Here is a 22,327-nt window from a genome sequence, read left to right on the forward strand (position 1 = left end):
TTTACAGTTCTATCAGGTGGAAGTAGAAAACATCACATGGATCATACGTCCTCTTGAAACTGTAGTTCATTCAGGACTAATCAAACATTTTCATATAACCTTCATTTAATACAGGTGAATAGCAGTGAAATCGCAATAGTGATACCCTCTCTCTCCCTCTCTCTTCATCCCGCTCCTCCTCTTCTTCAGGCCCCCTCCTCCCATGTCTCCTGTGGTCTATGTCCTTTGCTCTATTTTTAGCCGGCTGGTGGAGGAACCCTATATTTTTAGTAACGATATCAATACTCTGCAGCACACTCTGACCTCAGGGCATGAGCACAGGAGGAGAGGGGTGTGTGTGTGTGACAATGAGAGACAGAAACAGAGGAGGGATGGAGCTGGAGGAAGAAGAGGCAGTGGTGAAGATGAGGGATGATATCATGTCACAGTGACAGTGAGTGATGGTTTGCACACATCCACACACACACACACACACACACACACACACACACACACACACACACACACACACACACACACACACACACACAGACACACACACACACACACACACACACACACACACACACACACACACACACACACGCACACACACACAGCTCCGATCAGTGGGCATTAGAGGTCCAGCTCGCACAAAGTCATATAATGTCAAGGTTGGAGTAAAGGTTGTTGTGTGGAGTTGGAAATGAGACGTCAAAAACAGGTTTATATCATATTGAAAAATACATGAAGAAAAAAACGAATAGGATTCATAGTTTTCAGAAAAAAATGTTTCTAACTGTTTTATTTTCTTTAAAGATGAAGAATATTAAGTGTGAAATGCATCAGTTTGATATTATTCACGTTTTGTGTGTTACAGAGATTATTAATAAGTCTCATCTGCCATCATAAAAGATATGTCTCGAAATGTCCTCCTCACAGAAACTCATAAACACATCTGGACATGATTAGTTAAAATGAACTACACAGAGAACATCTGGATGTTTGTCCAGATGTTTGGCAGTACAAATTCACTTTTACATTATTTTTTATTTATTCATTAATTATTTTTTATAGTTATTGTAGCTTAAATCTTTCAAACTATATCGCAGCACAAACTGAGTTTATCTGTGTTTGACCTCTGCAGCCCTTTCAGTGTGTCCCTGTCTTGTGAACCATGATAGAGAATATTAAGTATACGTGTAAAACAGATCATAATATTGATGAAATACAACAAGACGAGACACTTGTTTTAACACAAGACAGCGGGGGTATTTCAGAGAGATAACAGCGACCACAATAAATTCTACACTTTACACAGGACGAGAGGAAACAACACAGTAAAGCATTTACAGTGCGGCACTGACACAGAAGACAAACAGAGGAGGAAGAGAGAGAGAGAGAGAGACAGAGATGAAGGGCAGATAAAGAGGAGGGGAGGGAGGTGGAGAGGGAGATTGTTAGTTGATGAGATTTTAAAGTGAAGGTCAACTTGTTATAACTCAGATCTCTATGGGGATATTAGTCCCATCATGATGCTGGAGGGGAGGGAGGGAGGGAGGGAGGAGCAGAAGGGAGGGAGGAGCAGAAGGGAGGGAGGACGACGGGAAAGAAGGAGGAGGAGGAGACGGGAGGGAGAGTGTGATGCCTGAGAGGTGGTTTTGCTGCTTCGACAACTACAGCACCCCAGTAAATAGAGGGGTCAGCATCTTCTGTGTGTGTGTGTGTGTGTGTACATTGCTGCGATTGCACTTGTGAGTATGTGTGAAAAGTGAGCGTGACAAAGAGGCGTGTGGTGAAGACAAAGCTGATGCATGTTTGTTTCTTGTGCTTCACACAAACATCACAGAAGGAAACACCTCGCCGTCCTCGTTTCATGACTTTCTTTTCCCACAGGACTTTATTTCAACGTTCTTTTTTCCAGCACGTAAAAACAGAAATTAACTCAACCAACAAATATACATAAATGATCTATTGCTTATCTATCATTGATTGAAATATCTACTGTAAATGTCATGTTGTTACGTAAGTGTGTCAAACAAAGGTAAGGCGAAGAGATGGACCGCTCTCACCAGTTACAGGCGCATGGACATCAGCACTTAAAACAAAAAAAAGGAGGATTCTTCTCCTGGGGATGAGAAATTGCTAAATGGATCTTTTTGCCTTCACAGAAAAAAAAAGTCATAGAGAAGCAGATTTGTGTGTGAAATGACCGTCTGCTTTGTGAGATAAGAGCGCTGTAATGGGATTATTAAACTGTACGTTTGCTGCCACCTGCCCCGCTCAGATAGGGTTTAATGACACTGCTGCTATTATTTTTCCATGTATTGAACAGTCCCGGCGAGTCTCACTTTTAATTACTCCCTAATCAATGCTGCGGGTGTCATTACACAGCAAAAAGCCTCATGCTCTACACCACTAAAATACACAAGTATATGTACCTGTGCAAACTGACAATCCTCCTGTTTTAGTTGCGTGCAGAGGCATTTTTTTCCAAATAAGCAAAAAATATTTCAGTGCAAATGTAAGGTTTCAAAAGGAGGTCATATACTGTCATTTGCAAGGCCTAATTCCATACTTTGCAGAGGAGTAATAGGAGAAAAACACGAGGAAAAACTAATCTGTGAAGAAAAAAATGGTGCAGCAATGTGAGGACCGCCTCCTGGCCGCGTGTGACTGAGCTGCAGGGCAGCACTGTATCCTACATTAACCGTCACATCGTGCCCGCTGAGCTGTTTCATTGTCTCACTGGGTCACAGGAGGTCGCTGGTGTGACGTTAACCGAGAGGTCCAGCCGGGGCCACAGGATCCTGACTGAGCGCTTCCACGGGAGGCCATTGTTGCCCAAGCAGCTTGCATCGCAGATATTGAGATATTGAAAGGGGTTCGGATGCCGAGCTACTGTGCCGTGTTAAACTGGAGCAGACCTCTTAGGAAAACTCCTGCTTATGAAATGAAAAATGATAAAAAATGGACAGACTTGTTTTGCCCGCTACCTGGAGTTGAACCATGTCTTTGTTTGGCTTCTACAACACAAGATGATGGTCATCAAAACAGTGGGAAATGTTGAAAATAAATAGGTTGTCTATCTTTCTTGGATAATCTATTCCTAGTAGTTCATTCTACAAACAGTGCATGCATACAGGTGAAGTACAGTATGTGCTCATACTACAGTCACACTACAGCCGTCTTATATCAAGTTAATGGACGTCTTACAAAAACAGAAACTCTAAAATGGGAATCTATAATAATTGCATATCTCTGCATATTCTGAGACTATCTAGATGAAATACATACATCGAATAGAGTGCATGGATACAAAGGTGTCTTGGCAGTTTTGTGTAAACGTCAGAATCTGAATATGAGAGGAGTTTCAATGTCTCTGTTATAAAACTACTATTAATAAGGGGATTACATTTAAAAGGGGTGTGGGAGCTATTTTCAAACAGCGGTGAGAGGCGAGGGGGCAAATTCTGGGTTGAGGAAGGAGAAGCCTTCGAAGTCTTCCTGGTTGATGGCCTCCATTATGTCCGGGTCGGAGGGAGTGAGCACCGACGGAGCTGCAGTGAAGAACTTGTCGAAGTTTTCACCTTTTTTTCCGCCCTGATGAAGAAAAGAAAAAAAAGAAGGCATGTGCATAAAAGATTAAGAGAGAGATACGTGCAGGATTAAAACTGATCGTATCCACATTAAACTTCCTCCTGAAAAAGTCACAAAATAAATAATGTGAGGAATCCCCCCCCCCTCCCCCATTCCCCTGTGAGGAGCCGTCTACCTCACCGACTGTCGGCAGAAAGCTGCTCACGTCTCTTCTCCTGCTCCTTTACAGAATAAGACAGTGGCTCTGCTGGATGGTATGAATCTCATTTAGCTAATGGGCCTGGCCTCTAACCCCAGAGCACACTCAGCTCAATCAAGGCACACCTCACCACTGGCCAGCGGAGGCCAGAGACCGGTGTGTGGCAGGCTAATGATGACACACATTTGCATATGGAAGGAGAAGGAAGGACCTCAAGGTCAGAGGCGCCTGTCTGTTGTGACTGGACTGTCTGTGCCCGAGCGCTCAGAGCCCGTCTCCAGGAACCGGCAGAGGTGATGAAAGAGAGAAAAGAAAGAGGGAGGGAGAGAGGGGTTGTTAGAACAGAGAGGAGAGGAGAGGAGGGGGTGAAATGGCCAGCACAAAGTGGAGGGCTGAGAAAAGAACCACACACGGAGACGGAGAGATAGAGGGAGACAGATGGAAAGAAGTGACAGCTTCAATTCTCTAATTCCCCTTCTCAACACTAAGGGAGTTCAAGGGCCGGGTCGGAGCCAGAGTCTGATCTCAAACCAGTTCTTTGTTTTTTTCGACAGCCAAAGAACTGGCTCTCGGCCAGAGAAACTGGTTCGAGAGGAAATAACTGCTTACATCGGGAGCTGGGGACAGGATTATTATGCTCAAAAAGACCATCCAGAACATTATCACCACAATTTAGAAAAAAAGCAGAGCTCACATCATGTGTATTCTGCAAAGAAGAATGAATCATTTTAACTATGTGGATGCCAAACGAAGCAGTGGAGGTCCGTGGAGAAGTAGAGACATAATGGCCTGTAACTAGACTGTGTAAAGCAAAAGTTTGCAACTTTAAAACAACTCAGAACGAGAACCTGTTTCACCTTGACAAGAGGTATAGAAAGAACGAAAGAACGAAAGAACGAAAGAACGAAAGAACGAAAGAATGAAAGGACGAAAGAAAGAGAGGGATTTGTGGAGTCCATCTGTTAAACTGACAGTTCTGGGTTTGAAGGGCGGCGGGATCTCCAGTCTCTCCAGACGGTCCCAGTCAATCCAGCGGAAGAACGGATGCTCCCTAATCTCTCTCTCAGCGTCCTCTCCTCCGCCCAGACGCTTCGCAGGGTGCTTTGTCAGGAGCTGGAGGAGGGAAGGAGGGAAGGAGGGAAGGAGGGGAAAATGAGAGAAGAGAAAAGAACAGCATGACTATAATCAGGGCCTATACATTTGCTTTGCTTTATTTATTCTGATATGTGATTTTTCTTTTTATGTCAATGCACATTTATCTTGATTGTGAGTGCACCATGAATGGAGGCAGAGTGCATGTAACAGCTGCTGCAGCTATAGCATCTCATTCAAGGGAGTGGTATCAGTCTCCCGTCAAGAAAGCTAAATAAACACATTCCCTAAAATGAGAAATTTCAGTTTTTTTCATATCTTATTTCCTCATTATTTAAATGTATTCTAAAATGCGTTGTTGGTTCATAACATTTTTCTGATTTACACATAGAGTGATCTTGATTATCTGTGAGCGAATGGGTGTATGACTCACTCCCTTGCAGATGGCAACAGCTTCACGGGTGAGAGTCTTGGGGTATGACAAGCTCTGCTCCATGATGGACTGAAACAGCTCCTCCTCATCAATACCATCAAACGGGGGCTAGAAGGAAAAGAGAGAGAGAGAGTAGCCATGAGGATCTGAGCAAATATATTGAAATGTAAGTTCTTTGGAAAGTGATTACAAAGGACCGGGGGCTTAAGCTTAAGCGCGCACATGGGTGTATGATAGGATTAAGCCAAACTGTTACCTGTCCTGCCAGCATTTCATACAGCAGCACCCCAAAAGACCACCAGTCCACGGCTTTATCATAGGGCTGGTATGCCACAATCTGGAGAGAATGGAGAGAATAAAAGAGGAAAGGAGATGAAGAAGCAGGACGACGGCGCAGAGTTGAAGAAATGAAAGGAAGACGGGGAGAGTTAGAGAAAGCCGAGTTGTAGCAGTCGGCTGCTCGGAGGATAAACAGCCGGTGTGAAAAGCCGAGCGAGAGGAAAAAGAGAAAGTGCGGCATTAGGGAGGGTAAATATATGAATGAGCTCAGAAATAATCAACACATGACTTTGGATTTGTGCGTTTGCCTGCTTGTGTGTGTGTACGTGCACATGTGTGCTTGTTTTTTTGTTTGTTTGTTTCCCTGCTGTGTGTGTGTGTGTGTGTGTGTGTGTGTGTGTGCGTGTGTGTGTGTGTGTGTGTGTGTGTGTGTGTGTGTGTGTGTGTGTGTGTGTGTGTGTGTGTGTGCTTGCGTGCGCGTGTGTGTGTGTGTGTGCGTGCAATCCCCAGCCCCTGGGGAAATATATTGTATCTCTTCCAAAATGGCAGATGCAGAAGAATCAATGGGTGTTTACATAAGAGAGTCAATACCCAGGGGTTCCATTGTGAGGTTTACAATATCAAAGACGTGCACAACAGCCACATCCTCTCTTCCTCTCTTCACTGGATCTGTCTACTACCAGTCCACAAATCAAACAGGCTGGATATCTGCTTCACACACTCGCTGCATTAATGTGTGTGTGACGGCTTCACACAGAAACACACACACAGATATTTCACAGGATTTGTAACATAAACATCCAGCATGCAGATATTTAACATATCAAAAGCGTGTCAAGCAAAGTCACCTCCACTGTTTATTGCATTTCAGAGGAGATGCTATTTGCCATTGACATTTATTATATCAGGTTGAGATATGTCACTCGCTCTGAACTCCGTGAGCGAGTGTATGAACATTAAAGGATGGATTGAAAAGAAGAGATAGGTTCACATATGGTAAATGGATTGTATTTGTATCGCACTCGAAGCAATTTACAGTACAAGTCACATTCACCCATACGGCACGACTATATGCTGCACTTTTCTTTCCCCCATCACACATTCACACACTGCAGGCACAGCCATCCGGGGCATATTGGGGTTCAGTGTCATGCACGAGGACAATGGGCGGAGGGGGGAAGCGGGGATCGAACTGCCGATCTTTGGTCAATGGAAAACCAGCTCTGACTCCTCCTGAGGCACAGCCGCAGTGTATGAACACTGAAACAAGTTTTGATGCTACAAAATGCACAAGATAGTTTCTGGTGTTTGTGATGCATTGTCCGTTTTCTTTGTAAAAATACATGACAAACTTTGGCCAAAGCTAATATGAGGCATCAGGGGTCTGAGTTACAGGAGTTAAAGTCTTGTTAATTAAAAATTCCCTTTTTTGTCTCACTATCCCTCCGCTGCACAGACACACAGCCAGGGGGAACACAGAGAGGGATGTTTGAAATCTTGCACCACGATGGTTGCTTTAATGATAAATCCATTTCACACATCTGAGACCTCATATAAGCTTCAAATAAACTTTAGACATTGTTTGGAACATGCACTCTTGCTCTCCACACATTGTTAAGTATGATCTTTTGTAGGCTTGTATGAACCGGAGGAATGTTTACAGCAAACAAAACCCGTCTCAATAAACATAACTTTTGTTTTAAGACAGACTTGAAGAAGAAGATTTACAGAGAAAAGGGATAACGTGGTAATACAGCGTTTCTGAAGGACAGTTATGATTTATGTAATGTCCACAAGCACACACACACAGACACACACACACCACCACTAACTGAATTATGGGGAGTAAATTATTCAAAAATGCTGACAAGGTCAGGCAGGACGGAGCAGACGAGAGGAGCTGCAGCAGCGACGCGACATATAGTCTCACTTCGCTGCAAACACAGGTCAGGCAAACAACGAGGGGTGAAACACGGGGAAATGAGGGAGCGGCGGCGGACTGTGGACAGAGGGCAGGTGTCAGTGTACCTCGGGGGCGATGTAATCAGGGGTGCCGCAGAAGGTGCGAGTGGTGTCGCCCTCGAACATGCCCTCCCTGCACATCCCAAAGTCGGCTATCTTTATGTGGCCCTCGCTGTCAAGCAGCACATTATCCAGCTTCAGATCCCTGGGAGAGAAGCAAGATTGATCGCACAGGTATGAATCATTTTGATAGATAACACCTTTACAACAGTCATTAGCCAGAAAAGACATGATAAATCTGTGTCAGGGCGGCGACGGCAGCACCAAACCGTGGCCGCGCGGCTCTGTACCTGTAGATGATGCCTTTGCTGTGGAGGTAGAAGAGGCCCACCGCTATCTCTGCTGCATAGAACCTGCAGGGAGAGGAGAGAGGGGAGATGAGGGTGGAGGGGTGGTGGTGGGCGGGGGGACGCTCACTACTGGTTGCTTTATGTTTTCAGTTAATTCAAAAGAGGATGATGACAAGAGGAGAGGAGAGAGGGAGTGGAGCTGGAGAGGGTGATGAAAGGGACAGTAACCAAAGAGATGAAAGATGGGGGGGAAAAGATGAAGAAAGGGAGCTGGAAATGAGCATCAGAGCAAGAATTAGTTTTAGATGATTGATCAAAGATTATTGATTAGATGAACAGCCAGGGGGAGGGAGAATGTAGATGAACAGATGAGATTGGTGGGAGGAGAAAGTCGGGAGGAAAGAGATGAGGGCCGGTACTTGAGTTGATGACTTTTTATGAATCGAGGAGAATAATGAACAAAGCCGGGGGACGAGTGTGTGCGCAGAGGAACAGAGAGTTTTATGAAAAAGGCAGGAAATGAGACGCTGTAGATGAGGACTGTGATTAAAGGTACAGAAGAAAAGAGCTTTTTAAACTACATACGCTGCATGAGGCTCTTTGAACTTGCCAACTATCTGAATGTGGAACATCAGGTCTCCTCCGTTGACATATTCCATCACATAGTACAGGCGGTCCTGCAGAAATGACACACACACACACACACACACATTCACACACACTCCATACATAAGGACCTCTTGTCCAAATTAAAAAGCAATCTGTTAAAACCCCTCCGCAAGGACCGAGGACCTTGTTAAAGAAAGCAAGCTAATTATTTCATTTATTAATCGAAATTCTCATCCAACCTGGACTGAAACAACTCCTGGGAGAAGTACGCAGACCAAATGTCAGACAGGTTTATGGACAATTTAATGAAAGTTATGTGGTTCATTTGAGACCGACCCTTTACACCTTCTACACACACACACGCAGATGCACACACACACACCTCACTCTGGAAGGCGCAGTAGAGCGATGTGAGGAAGTGAGGGCGAGAGGAGAGCGCCAGGACCCTCCGCTCCACCAGGGCGCTCTCCGTGTCCTCGTCCTGGAAGAGAACGTCTTTCTTCAGCACTTTGACTGCGAACAGGCGCTCGCTGCCTCTCTCCTCCGCCAGCAGCACCTGAGCAGAAAAAGAGAGGAAAGGAGGATAAGTTACTGTAACAACAAAGCATCATACCGGTTTTAAGAGGGGGTACTGTAGAGTCTTTCAACTGCTGAGATCCATAAATAAACAAAACGTTTATTTATAGACACTGCACAAGCTGAGAAGAAGATGACAAGTGCAGATGCTAAAAAACATCAACAGAGAATCATTGCTTTGACATAAAAGGTGGAGCAGCAAGAAGGTTTCTGGTTTGAATCCCTGCCTTTCTGTTTCTATGTTCTCTGTTTGGCCGGGTCTCCTTCCAGCTTCCTCCCACAGTCCAAAGACATGCAGACTGGGTTTAGGCCAATCGGAGACTCTAATGTGACTGAAGCTGTGAATGTGAGAGTGAATGGTTGTTTGTCTCTGGACGTCGGCCCTGCGATAAACTGGCGACCTGTCCAGGGTTTACCTCTCGCCCAATGTCAGCTAGGATGGGCTCCGGCAGCAGCATATGGTTGATGGATGGAAGGGGTGCTCAATATTCAATAACAATGTTCAATGTGGGTGCATCTCTCATTCAAGCTTCATTTCTCCCTCTGGATAAAGTTGTACATGTTATAATGCAAACTATTAGTACTGTTGTAATAAAGTGATTTTGTGCATTTGATGCACATTTGCAATATTTTTGCAATAGATTAAATGACATGCTAAGCAATTGCCCACTGTTGATTAATGTTTGCATATGAAAATTATACATTTATGTCACTTTACGTTATTGTTTAAGGGTGTAAGTGTATTTAAAATCCCATTGCTTGATTAATACTTTGTCCTGGGTAATTGTTATCATCAAACAACCGAATGTAATGTTGCCCTAAGATTTCAAGACAGGTTAATATAATAAATGAATAAGTGAAGCAGCTCTCATGTTGTTTGTCAGATATTAAAACTATATATTTAGTGGCTGTTTTCTCCTGTGAAACTGGCTGCCAGCGTGGTGCTCCGAGAGCTAATGGCGCTCTGATTTTCCACACTGTGAACCACATGGCCTCGGGTTTAGTGGGTCAGATATAGTCAAGAGCACTGGAAAGTGCTGATATAGTACTGTGTGAAATGGTCTGGTTGATTGTGTGCCGTGATGGCCGCTGGCTGCCGGAGATAAAGGATCTCATCGTTCCTTCAAACTGTGGTGAACAGGACAGAAAATTACACAGCTTCATTCGTCAGAAATCAATATGGCTGCACGAAGGTGAGGGAGGTTGCGTGTGTATGTCCTTTGTGTGAGCGCATGTGTGTGTGAGAGAGAGAGAGAGAGTGTGAATGTGTGTGTGCAGGGATATTGATGAACTGCCAGTCCCGGAGAGGAATCCCGCCACCCTCTGTCTGCTCTGCCCTTCTCTGTGGTTTCTAAACTAAGTCACACAAAAGCAGGACTCTTTATATCTGTCCATCCGTCCAGTTGTCCATCCATCCGTCCATCGGTTCATCGATCCCTGGACTACACGCTGGACAGCTCTTCAGACAAACAGCCATTCACACTCGTATTCACACCTACGGTCGATTTAGAGTCTCCAGTCAACCTCACATCAATCTACATGTGTTTGGACTGCGGGAGGAAGTCGGAGAAAACCCATGAAGACACTAGGAGAACATACACACTCCACCAGAGAGGCCGCAGGGCAGGCCAGGATTGGAACCAAGAACCTTCATGTTGTGAAGCAACAGTGGTAATCACAGTAAAAACAAATAAATCATAGTTTTTACTATCTACATTTATGGTTGTTCTCTGGACGTGAAGTTTGTGAATTTCAGTAAAAAACTGAAAACCTGAGTTGTTCTAAAACTTTGGAGCAGTGTGGTCCTTTTGTCTCGTTCCTCCTCTTGATATCCAGTTTCCTCTCGGTCATTCTGTCCCCTTCTGCGGCACAGTGATGCTTCTCTCCATCTCTCCGTCTCTTTCTCACTTTCCCTCACTCAGCAGCCCCGGGGTCTGTCTCTCCTTTCTTGGGTCGTCTTCTTTTTTTTTCTCACACATCTTACGTAAGTCGAGTCTATTTCTCCTGTCCTCTGTAGACTCCTCTGACAGTTATGAAACAGCAGAGCGGGATTTCAGAGGAGGAAGAAGGACTCGGAACTCCACTCTCTCCCTCATTATGGCTCATCTACTGGGGAATTAAAGAAAAAATGGAGAGCAGAGGCTCCCTTGAAATAAAACACCTCCAGGAGTAAGAAGGCGGCCAGCCCGAGCTCACCACTGCTGACAGCTCAGAAGAAGCGAAGGGTTAAATGAATAATTTGGCAGTGGAAGGAGACAATGAGCATGTCAGTGAGAGTGGAGACTTTTTTCTGCTGAATGAAATGCAAACTGAAGGTCAAGTCCATCGATAGAAGAAGTAATTTAAAGCCAAGATTAATCTTTGTTTTTTTCTGCATGGATGAATGACCTGTGATATCACTTAGTGCTGTTGGATCAGAGCTGCTAATTGTGTGTGTGTGTGTGTGTGTGTGTGTGTGTGTGTGTGTGTGTGTGTGTGTGTGTGTGTGTGTGTGTGTGTGTGTGTGTGTGTGTGTGTGTGTGTGTGTGTGTGTGTGTGTGTGTGTGTGTTTACCTTGCCAAAGCTGCCTTTGCCCAGCACCATGAGGAAGTTAAAGTCGTGGATGCCCACTTTGACTATGCTGGGGAGGGGGGTGTGGACGGGTGGACAGGGCGAGACAGGGGTCGGGGACAGGGCCGTAGGGAAGGGTTCAGACAGCGGGGCAGGTACTGCTTGAGGCAGAGAGGGTGTTGAGGCATCCAGCTGAGGCTCCTATAGAGAATGATCCATAAAGGTTGAGAAGTGAATGACTGGATCCCGTCCGGCACAGAACACTACAGCACAGCATTAACACACATGGACACCAGACAAACTGAACCCCGTCCTACCCCTGGATTTAGATTACAGTCAGCCAGGACAATCCTGCACCCTGGTGGAGACACCGCGTAACGGAGGAAGGAGGCGACTCAATATAATTTATTATCTAATTACTTATCTACTACACCAGGCATAAATCTTCCATGTTTTCTTTCTCAGATAGAATTGTAAGTAGGGAGAAAGTTCAAAATCCTGACCCAGTGTGAGCAGTGGCATCTGTTTATTAGATGTAGGTAATTACAAGCTGATAAAGCTAAAACCAAGGCGTTAGGATAAATGCTCATTTACATGATACTAAATAAAGGGCTGCTCCACAGTTTACACGTTGTTAAATTGTGTTCACCTTGAGGATGATGCAGTGGTTTTACTGATGAGAGACACAGTGCGTCCTACCTGCAGGTCCGGGTCTGGCACAGGGATGTTGTAGTACTCTCCCTCATCCTGGGCCAGCAGTTTGAACCAGCCGCTGATGGGACGCCTGAAGATCTCACTCACCCCGAACGACAGCGCCCCCATGAAATCGTTCCTGGACGTGCGGTCCCAGTCCCAGACCTCCACAGAGAGTCGCCTGTCCCACTGGTGACCACGCACTGAGCTACACACACAAACAAACTTTCTTAGAAGCAACACAATGACGCACAAGGACACAGTAGGAATTAGTCTTAAATGTAGTGCTGGGATCTAACAAAGACCATTTACATACTTACTGTACTTCAGTACATTTTCCATGTATCTGTACTGAACTTTTGTAGATTTATTTACTCAAGTAGAAAAGTTAATGAGGTAATTTTGCTTGTGTACATTTTTCTCTTAATTTGTACTATGACTACTTCCTCCACCACTGCTGATATGTTCATCTATATGACTTTTTCAAGATTTCTAATGCTTCGAAAAAAATAAATAATAACTTCAGTCTACTGAATTAAAACATATAGGAAACTGTGGATACAAGATAACATGCATGAATTCAGTGATCATAATCTGTACTTTATATTCTGAGTAATCTGCTTGTATATTCCATCCCCTTTCTTTATCTTTCAGGGTCATTTTGGACCCTGTAATCTCAGTTTCTGGAACATTTTATTTTAAAGTCCTAAAACCTTGTAACTTTTTCACCTTGGATCAAAGTAAACACTGACTCACAAAATGAAACTCTCATTCCAGACGGGATTGAGTGTGGAGCGAATGGTCTTGGTCTTTTGTTTGCTGTGGCTCTTTGGGTCCGGAATCAATTTCAGTTTAACATAGGGGTCTGACAGGCCATTAGGATCCATGGGCATCAGGTTACGAGCCTCCAGCACTGGAGAGAAAGCAGAGTAATGGGAAGTATAGACAGAGAAATCCTTCATTATACGTGTAATCTGGCTTTTTGTGGTGAAAACTTTAAAAAGGTTCTCTCACCTGTGACATAGACGTCCTCCTTGTCTCCTCTGACTGTCAGGTGGATTCTTCCTCTCTTCTCTGTGTGGTCCTCACCGCAGAGGCTGGGAACACTTGTCTCACATCGCCGATGGACGTTCATGTCACAACCTCAGCATATGAAGACACACAAAACACAAGTATAATAAAACACACTCGTATATAGTGTGCCCAAAACAGAGATCTGAGAGTTCAGTGTCTTACCCAAGGTCAGCGTACGGACTGCGGGAGCCAGGGATCGAACAGACGACCTTCTGGTTCAGTGGACAACCTACTGCCACCACACATCTCATTCCTGTCACAAGGATACTGGCGTCCACTAATCAGGTCGGTGGTTCAATCCCCAGCTCCCCTAGTCTGCTTTCCCAAGTGTCTTTGGGCAAGATACAAGTGTATCTTAGAAATAGTGCTGAGTATAGTGCAGTATGTATGAATGTGTGTAGATGTGTGAATGTGACTAATACTGTAAAAAAGCACTTTGAGACAAGTAAACAAATACACATTTGTTTACTTGTCTGGAGTTAGATGAGTGGTTTAATACCACTGTCATGTATCTTCTCTAATTAGTTTATAACCGACAGTCTGTTGTTTGGCTCAGCGTCACGACTGGAAACCTATTTGCCGACAAGCATCTCTAAAGCACACACTTTTACACACTGTATCTGTAAGAAAGAACAAATTGTAGTTTTTAAAGGGATTATATTGGAATATCTGGCGTCTCAACTGGTTGCCAGCCTCCTCATCTAATTCAGGACATGAATAAGCACATCCCCCAAAATATAGAACTACTCCTTTAAAATGATCTGATCTTTGTAAGGGAATGAGCTTTTTTCCAGCTGCAGGGAGGTGAATCCCAATAATGATCCTGTCTGTGCAGATTTGTATCCCCGTAGCATGATGAATGGAAGTACACAGACACAGATGTATTACACTTTTGGTATCTGATGAAACTCACAGGTGCATTTCATGCCCTGGTGTATGAGGCCGTACAGCAGCGAGCCGCAGTGGTCACAGAAGGTCGGACTGGAGTAGGTCTGGATCTTAAATGTGTGTTGACTCTTTAGGTCCTGAAATGCAACAGAAAAAAAAATATGCACTGAGGAACCTCACACTCATATACACACTGATCATGGAGGAGACGCACACAAACACATTCACACATTTACACACATACATGCAGAGTATGATTAGTGGAGAGATGTAGAGTGGGGTATTTATGGACAAGCCAATTAGATTTCTCCACTGGGAGAGGACATATAAATGAGAGTGCATCTCGGCAAGGCTACGAGTGTGTGTGTGTGTGAGAGAGAGAGAGTGTGTGTATTCTGTGCACAGAGGGATGAATCATTTTTATCTCTCTTCAGCTCATCAGACCCCCCACCACCACCACCACCACCACCCTCCGCCCCCTCCACCTCTCCCAAAGTGTTTTCTCTCCTCGGAGCCGCTATTTAAAAACACAGTCACCCTGTTTCTCGTCTTTTCCTTTCCCATTGTCATCCCACACACACACACACCCAGATTCTCGCTCCCTTTGACCTAATTTCTGAGGCAGTTTATTTAGCTGACAGGGAAAAAAAAGTTTGAAAAAAAGACAAATCTCCTTTAATTCCATAAAATGCCACAATGTTATTGTCCTCTCTTCACTTACCCTCTAATTCTCCCTCTGCGCATTCCCTCCCACCCTCAGCCCTACTCTCCCCCTACTCTCCCTACATCTCAGAGGCCTTGTGGGACGACATGGTTACAGACGTCACAGTGAGGCGCAGGATGTATGGATAGACAGATGAGTCATGCACACAAGTTCCTGGCAACAAGTGTGCCGTTAAATGTGATGACGACAGGGCGATTCTTGAGTGAAATGGAACACGAGACGTGTGCGCCAACAAATCTGCTCACTTCTGGTCTGGGGGCCGCAACGGAGCCCGGACAAGTGAAGGTCACAAACTCGTGGCATCGTTTGTGCACCACAAAACTGCACACTAAAGAAGACACACAGAGAAGAAAAATATCCTCAAAAATCTATTTGTCACGCTGAAAAGATACAGGAGAGAAGATTAAATAGTGTAAAAGAAGAGAATAACAGCAGGTTTATCTCTACCTTGACACTGGAATCCCTGTTTGCCAATGCCCCTGAGTGAGAGAGACACATGTATTAAGACAGAAAGAAAAAAAACAATCTCCTCTGCTTCACTTTAAGATGAAATATTTTCCTTCTGAGACTCCGAGCCCGGAGAGTTTGGATAATGCTGCCAAGACTAGAGATAGTGCTGTTGCATTATTCCACGCTGCATTACGACCATCAGACATGGAGGCACAAGTCGAGAACAAACCCCGTCTCACTGCCGGCTGTGTGAGAGACGACCGACGAGGTCAACATACGTCACGATGTGTGAATTTTGGGTGTCTGTCCTTTCTGAGCCTCATTGACTAGGTCAAGTAGAGCAGTGTCAATAGTTGTGTCTCTCTACCCCACACACACACACACACACACACACACACACACACACAGAGACACACACACACACACACACACACAGTTCTTCTGTTTCCAGAACTGCGGTGTTGGCCATTTTCCAGTGTCTCCTTAGAGCTTTAATTGAATAATTAAAGTCATTGATTGGCTAAAGAGTCCACTCAGCGGCTTGCCTGCTGTGAATCAACTTTTGATTAGGAGGTTTAGAAAAGTCGGACAAACAAGACACAGCGGTGTGCTCCTCCACCGTCCCACCGGAGAGGCCCAGGGGTCCATACAGGAAACTGACCATTATCACTGATCTACAATCAGCTCACCATCTGCCTGAGTAATAATTAAGGGATGGCGTAGCTGAGGGTAGTCTGATCCTCGATCAGCATTCAACACAAGTCTCTGGACTGCAGCACTGGAGTGCACGAGGAGAGTTCTGCTGTCGGACCAGCAGAGAGCATCAGAGAGCCAGGTACAGATCAGCTGAGACTGACAGTGTTGCTTCCTGGCTGGAAATCACAGGGAATTCAATGTAGTGAATCTCTGCATGTTAATGTGATGATGCTTTGAAGAAGCTCCTCAATTAAATAAAGAGTTGGCAAAAAGAACATCAGAATAAATGCATAAAATGGCCAGAATATTAAACAACATTATGCAATATGTAGTTTGAGAAACAAATTACTAACGATTGATTAAAAATGAAACTGTATATATGTATGTGTTAAAAAACAAAACGGAAATAATGGAAAATTTGACATGTCGTTGTAGGAACATCATAGTTGTAAGTTACACTTCAGTGTGGTATATCTCCCTGTTACACTGCCATGGTGTGTTGGGACACTTGTTCACAACTGAGCCATCATTCATTAAAAACCTCTCTTCTTATAGAATATTTAAAAATAATTTACGTTTGAATGTTTTAGCGGATATTGCTTGTTTTGAATATTGTCTTGTATGTTATCTCTCTTATTTGTGTTGCTTTCTCCTGTGTTGGTTTATTCCCATCTATTTTGTAAAGTACTTTGTAACCTTGTTTGGTTAAGTGCTACAGAAATACAGTAATTATATTATTATTATCATTATTACTGATAATAATATGTTGTGCATCACCGTCTGCTCTTATTCACTGACTTTTCAGACTAGAACCAGTTTTAAGAAGTAACATTTTGTAAACAACAGGTTGTTGAGTCCATTCACATAAAATTCAACTAATACATCAAGCAATGGCAGCTTGTTTTTATCTTTTCAAACTATTCCTCTCAACCGATACTGACGGAGCCCTACAACCCAAAAAAACATTTAACCCAATTGAGCAATAAGATATTTACATTTCTAAATTAGAATAATCGTTTTACAGTCTTTAATTACTCTGCTCATCCCTGCAGGCGCTGCAACGCCCAGGTTGCGAGCTGCTGCTGCTGCTGCTACTCTGACTTCCTGTGAGAAGGAAGTGAGTGTTCACCCTGAACGAAGGGCCACGCAAAACCACCACAGCCAAGACAGCAGCCACTTGGAGAAATGTCCTGAAAGCTACCCAGAGGCTGCTGGCACATGCACGGCCCTGCTTCCAACATACACCCCCACCATATGTCCCAACACACAAACACACATATACACACACACACACACACCATGCTTGTCGGTATATAAGACTCTCTTTTTATGTGAATAAATACTCATATGCCTGCATGTTGGACATAAGAATAAGACCATGCATTACTCTACTGTACAGGAGTTCAGTTTGAGACACTGTTACCTCACCTGATCTAGTGTTTCTATTTCTTGGCTTTGGATGAGGTTTTTCCTCTGCCTCCCACTTCCTTTTCAAGGGAAATGTTGCAATTTCACATCATATTCATCTGAAAATACTTTTCAGATTACGAGTTCCGGGCAACATATATCATCAGTGTCCTATAAAAAACCATGCATCTCGAAAAATGTCAACTTTTTATGACCTAATTAAAACAGCACTACCCACAGCTTTATGACACTGCATTTTTAATATCTTCCAGTGGGATTTTAAATGATTTATGTCTATCACACTTTCCCAGAGCACAATATGGGAATCATTAGTCTTGTTTTGTGTTGTCACATTTACTAAAATAAGACTTAAAATAGTAACATCTCATCATTTGGTGCATTGATTTTGGCCATTCGTGCTTTGGTTTGTCTCTGAATTTATGGACGTGACTAAAATGGAAGGATTTCCCCTTTAAGATCTGGATACTTCCTCCACCAGCCCTGCCTCTGTGTGTGTGGGCATGTTGTTTGCTGTAACTGTATTTCCTAACTGAAATCTTGATTGTGCGTGAGCATATTAAGTTCCTGAAGTAATTCCTGTGTTGTGTGGGCGCCGGGAGTGTGGAGGGGAGGTCATGTGATCAGATGAGGTCAGTGTAGGCGAAAGAGAGAAAAAGTCATAAGGAGTAGTAGGATGTCTGAGGAGGCGGCTTATGAGCTGCCGGGGAGGTTTCTGTGCAAATGTGCTGCTGTGTGTGTGTGTGTGTCTGTGTTTGTGTTACCAGATGAAGTCGGTGCAGTGGCTGCAGAAGGTGGGCTGTTTGAAGAAGCGTGCCGTGAACTGGTGGTCTTTCACCTCCACAATCCTCTTGTGTTTGAGCGCTCCCTTCCTCTGGAACACGGGCACTCTGGGTGGAGGGGAGAGGGGCGAGGGCAAAGGGGAAGCACCGGGGGAGGTTGCTGATGTAGGGGAGGCCAGTGTCAACGGGGAGAGCGAGGGGGAAGGGGAGACCGGGGTAGACATGATGCCTGGAGAGTATGGGAAAAAAAAAAAAAAGGAAAGGAGGAAGGGATAGGATGATGAGTGTCAGTAAGGAGGGTGTTGAGTGCAGGTGGAAGACCTTGGACATGGGGAGATGGAGGAGGGAAGGAAGCAAGGACAGGGAGGAGGAAGGATGGAGAGTTTGATGGGTCATGGTGGAGGCAGCAGTTTTGTTAATTGCACATGAGATTCAGGGTAGGAAGCAGCGAAGGAGGGATGTGATGGAGAGAAAGATGGAGAAAGAGTGAATGGGCCAGAAATGCAACAGGTATACGAGCGAAGAAGGAAAAGAGGAAACAGAGACGTTAACCCATGTACAAAGACAAAACTCTCCTAAGAGACTCCGAGACACTGAACCATTAGAGTGTCCCACATACCGCATGTCCATATCTCCCTCCTACTGTGCCCCTTATATCTCCATCTCCCTGGCAACTATGGCTATATCACATCCCTACTCCCCCTTGTCGTCATGTCAACTGGACCTCCTTTTGCCATGTCAACAGCACCCCCACCACCTGCTCCAATCTCCCCTCTCAGCTTCCTGACTGCCCTTATTGGCAATTAGCCTCATTTTTGCAGAGAAAAAAGTTTGGACCAGGAGAATATGTATATAGGGGTTAGGTGATGTGCAAAAAAATGACAAATGCTAGCTGGGGAGATTGTGGTGCAAGAGTTGCACGCTGCTAAATGATAAATGAAACAGCAACGGAGATTTAATGAATAAATAAATAAGCCCAAAGCAAAAAAAAACCTGCGAGAAAAAGAAAGTGATGAAATGATGGTGTCTCAGCAAAGACGCAAGAGCGAATCAATCAAAAAGGGCGAAGGAAGAATGGTGGGGAAAATGGTGGAGTGCTTAAAAATAAGTTAAAATGAGGACAAGAAGAAAAAAATGGCTGTAAAAAATGTGTGCACAGACCCATGCAAGGAAAAGGACAAATACCTGAATCTGTGGACTGAAGGGCAGCTTTCTTCTCCTCCTCTCTATTCTCTTTGTCTGGTTCACCTCAAACAAAAGGCTAAAGTGTCACACCTGTAGCTGGTCACCTTAGAAAAAAAAGGGGAGAAAGATGGAGAGAAGAGACAGAAAAACCCAGCGAAGCGGTGCAGTGGAGAAGAGTCAGCCAAAATAAAAAAAAAGAAAGAATAAAGAAAAATGCGTAAAAAAAGAGACAGCAACAAACGTTCCGAGAGACTCGAGCTTTCTAGGAAACAAAAAGAGAAGAGTGAACTGGTATATATCCGTTAACCCAGAGGCAGGGTGAGGAGGAGGACGAGATAGAGAGGTGGTATTCTCTTTCCAAGATTGATTCTGTTTTTACTAAGAAGAGGACGAGAGATGGAGAGACAGAAGGAGAGATAGAGAGAGAGAGAGGGAGAGAGAGAGAGCGAGAGAGACACAGAGAGAAGGATAGAGAGAGAGAGAGGAGAAAGATTGAGGGGAATTCATTTTAAAATCTGGGTTACTTCTCTCAGAGGAGAGGGTGAGGGAGGTAGAGGAAGGAGGACAGATGAGACCGAAGCTGCCATTTTGCCACTACCAATAGCCTACAGTACAGACAAGCGAGCACCAACTGTCTCTCACTTCCTCTCGAGCCAGACGGCGAGTGGAAAAGGGGGGAGAGGAGATGAGGAGATGGGTGAAAAAGCAGCAGAGAGCTTCTCTGGTGGAGACTCCATGAAATGGCTGATTCAAAGTGGAAATAAACTGTTGCAAGTGGCAGAGGTTTGCAGCAGATCCAAGACGACTGAAGCGTGAGAGCGGGCCTGTGAAATAAACAGGCCTGTTGATCTATTTTGCAACAGTGCAGTTACAGGAAGCTCAGCGCGTTTAGAATTTGTTCTGAGATCAGAGCAAGCGGTGGCGCGATAACTCGGCTCCGCTGTGCACTGAAACCAGGTCAGCTCAGTCTGCTGGGACCTGTCGTTTGGAAGAGAGAGGGCCCGTTTGTCTGGCTATCGACCACGTACCGTCAAGGACACACACACACACACACACACACACATGCATATATGCACACATACAAACACACTTAGGAGGAAGTAGATTTACATTCGTTCACATGAACCACAAACCAAGTCTAAAATTGAGTTTCACATTTACTGGATGAACCTGTTCACCTTCTTGCCCAGAGTCAGAAAAGAACCTTAACACCACTGTTAGTGTGTCTTTATACACATTTCAGACTATGAACCACGGGGGAAGTCGGGAGAATTGGCTACAGAGTTTACCCAGAGTTTGCCTTTCACACATGCACAACGCAGCGGGAGGTTTTCTGCACAGACTCGTTCACAACAGCATCAAAAATCCTCCGCATTATTCAGGCGAGAGTTGGAGCAGCAGGAAGAGGCAGGAAGTGACTTATTAATTCCGCTGCGCAAATCACATGATTTTTCTTGACAACACACAGAAGCCAGTGTCGGCCCTTATCACCACAAACTTTCTTGACATCTCGTTTTTGCGTCTGTCGCTTGTTAGAATCGTCATCAGCCCCTCCACTCGCTCGCGGTGAATCCAGCGGGGGATCCCCTGCTGTGTTCACACATCAACTTCTCCTGGATTTCTACAGACTTTATACTCGGGAGCCAGGCAGAGAAAGTCTGCAGATATTCGGAGCCTCTCACTCAGACTTTTGCGCTCAGAAATGGACCTCCTCTACTGAGCTCAGAGCAGGTCTGAAAGCAGTTTAAGGTAAATATGTAGCTTGGGCTTGCAGCGGGTGAACTTAGCTTAGCATAAAGATTGTAAAAAAATCTTGGGGTAACAGCTAGTCTGCCTCTGAATGAAGGCTGAGTTGGAAAAGGGCTGTTGTCTCTGAAGTCTTTGATAAAGTTCAATACAATATATATGTATCCAAACCTATTCACTTTCTTACAGGGAGTCAGATAAGAAAATCTACACCTGTATGTCTACATGGTAAATATGGAGCTAGGGATGGTCCTAGAACAGGTTGGCTTAGAATTAAGTTTGTAAAGAATTTGTAATACAAACTAAATCATTTTAGTTGTTAGTTTATTTGATTTACTTGAGTTACTTGTATTAAAATGAATTAGTAACAACAGAAAGTAACTTTCACGGTACTTTTAAAGGTCTGTTTAATTTCTCTTATTAATGCACATGTGGCTATATCATCTTATCGTTGTGACACAGTGTGAGACAAGTGTCAGTTTTTATTTCTCAGTGTGTCCATGATCCCTATAATGAAGTAGTGGAACAGTAAAACACAACTGACATGTTTTAATAGGCCTCGTTATTTGAGCCTTAACAGGCTTTTAAATCAAGCACTAAAACTGCTTCGGCAACGTGAAATGAAATACAAACAGTTTCTCAGATACAAACCAGGTGCTTCAGAAGATTAGAATGATTCATTTTTGATGTGGATAAAGTCCTCGCACCAGCACATAGACTACAACTCATCACTGTGTCTTGTCCTTGACCCTGACGAGGGGAAAATAATGTTTCCAGGAGAAAAATATTGCACTGCTCAGGCCATTGTGTTATGCTGATAGATTGTTTGATTCAGTCATTTGCAATACTTTAAAGTCGGGTGACGGCTGCATTTGTCTGCAGTTGTCCATTTAACAAGAGCCACAAGAAATGAATAACGAGCTGGTTTAAATTTCGGTAATTGTAATGACATTACTTAGTTCGAAAAAAGCAGTAACAATATTAGTTTCTGTCAAGTAAAATTACTTTTTACATTATTGCCCAACACTGTTCAAA

General features: G+C 44.2%; 1 protein-coding gene across 1 annotated transcript; it reads right to left on the minus strand.

Annotated features, from left to right (window-relative positions):
- Window positions 1–1,851: 1,851 nt before the first annotated feature.
- prkcg (protein kinase C, gamma) lies at window positions 1,852–20,893 on the minus strand. Its single transcript, XM_034612074.1, has 17 exons — window positions 19,547–20,893; window positions 18,344–18,590; window positions 15,456–15,487; window positions 15,254–15,336; window positions 14,310–14,421; window positions 13,337–13,465; window positions 13,079–13,235; window positions 12,329–12,530; window positions 11,633–11,830; window positions 8,886–9,059; window positions 8,480–8,571; window positions 7,895–7,957; window positions 7,611–7,749; window positions 5,560–5,640; window positions 5,304–5,411; window positions 4,751–4,891; window positions 1,852–3,582 (listed from the first exon to the last, which is right to left on the minus strand). Exons 2-17 carry the CDS (start codon window positions 18,583–18,585, stop codon window positions 3,421–3,423), a joined length of 2,115 nt encoding a protein of 704 aa, XP_034467965.1. The 5' UTR covers window positions 18,586–18,590; window positions 19,547–20,893; the 3' UTR covers window positions 1,852–3,420.
- Window positions 20,894–22,327: the final 1,434 nt, after the last annotated feature.

The sequence above is a fragment of the Hippoglossus hippoglossus genome, chromosome 16, assembly GCF_009819705.1.
Source record: "Hippoglossus hippoglossus isolate fHipHip1 chromosome 16, fHipHip1.pri, whole genome shotgun sequence".
Lineage (NCBI taxonomy): Eukaryota > Metazoa > Chordata > Actinopteri > Pleuronectiformes > Pleuronectidae > Hippoglossus > Hippoglossus hippoglossus.

Bases quoted from the DNA above. Each gene is read 5' to 3' on its own strand.
- prkcg (XM_034612074.1), bottom strand. From the start codon at position 18,585: ATGTCTACCCCGGTCTCCCCTTCCCCCTCGCTCTCCCCGTTGACACTG. The intron at 9,060-11,632 runs GTAAACACACAC...TTTTCTGCTCAG, and splicing joins GCAAAGGCAGCTTTGGCAAG to GTGCTGCTGGCGGAGGAGAG. The intron at 3,583-4,750 runs GTCAGTTTAACA...TTTCTTCATCAG, and splicing joins CGCCCTTCAAACCCAGAACT to GGCGGAAAAAAAGGTGAAAA.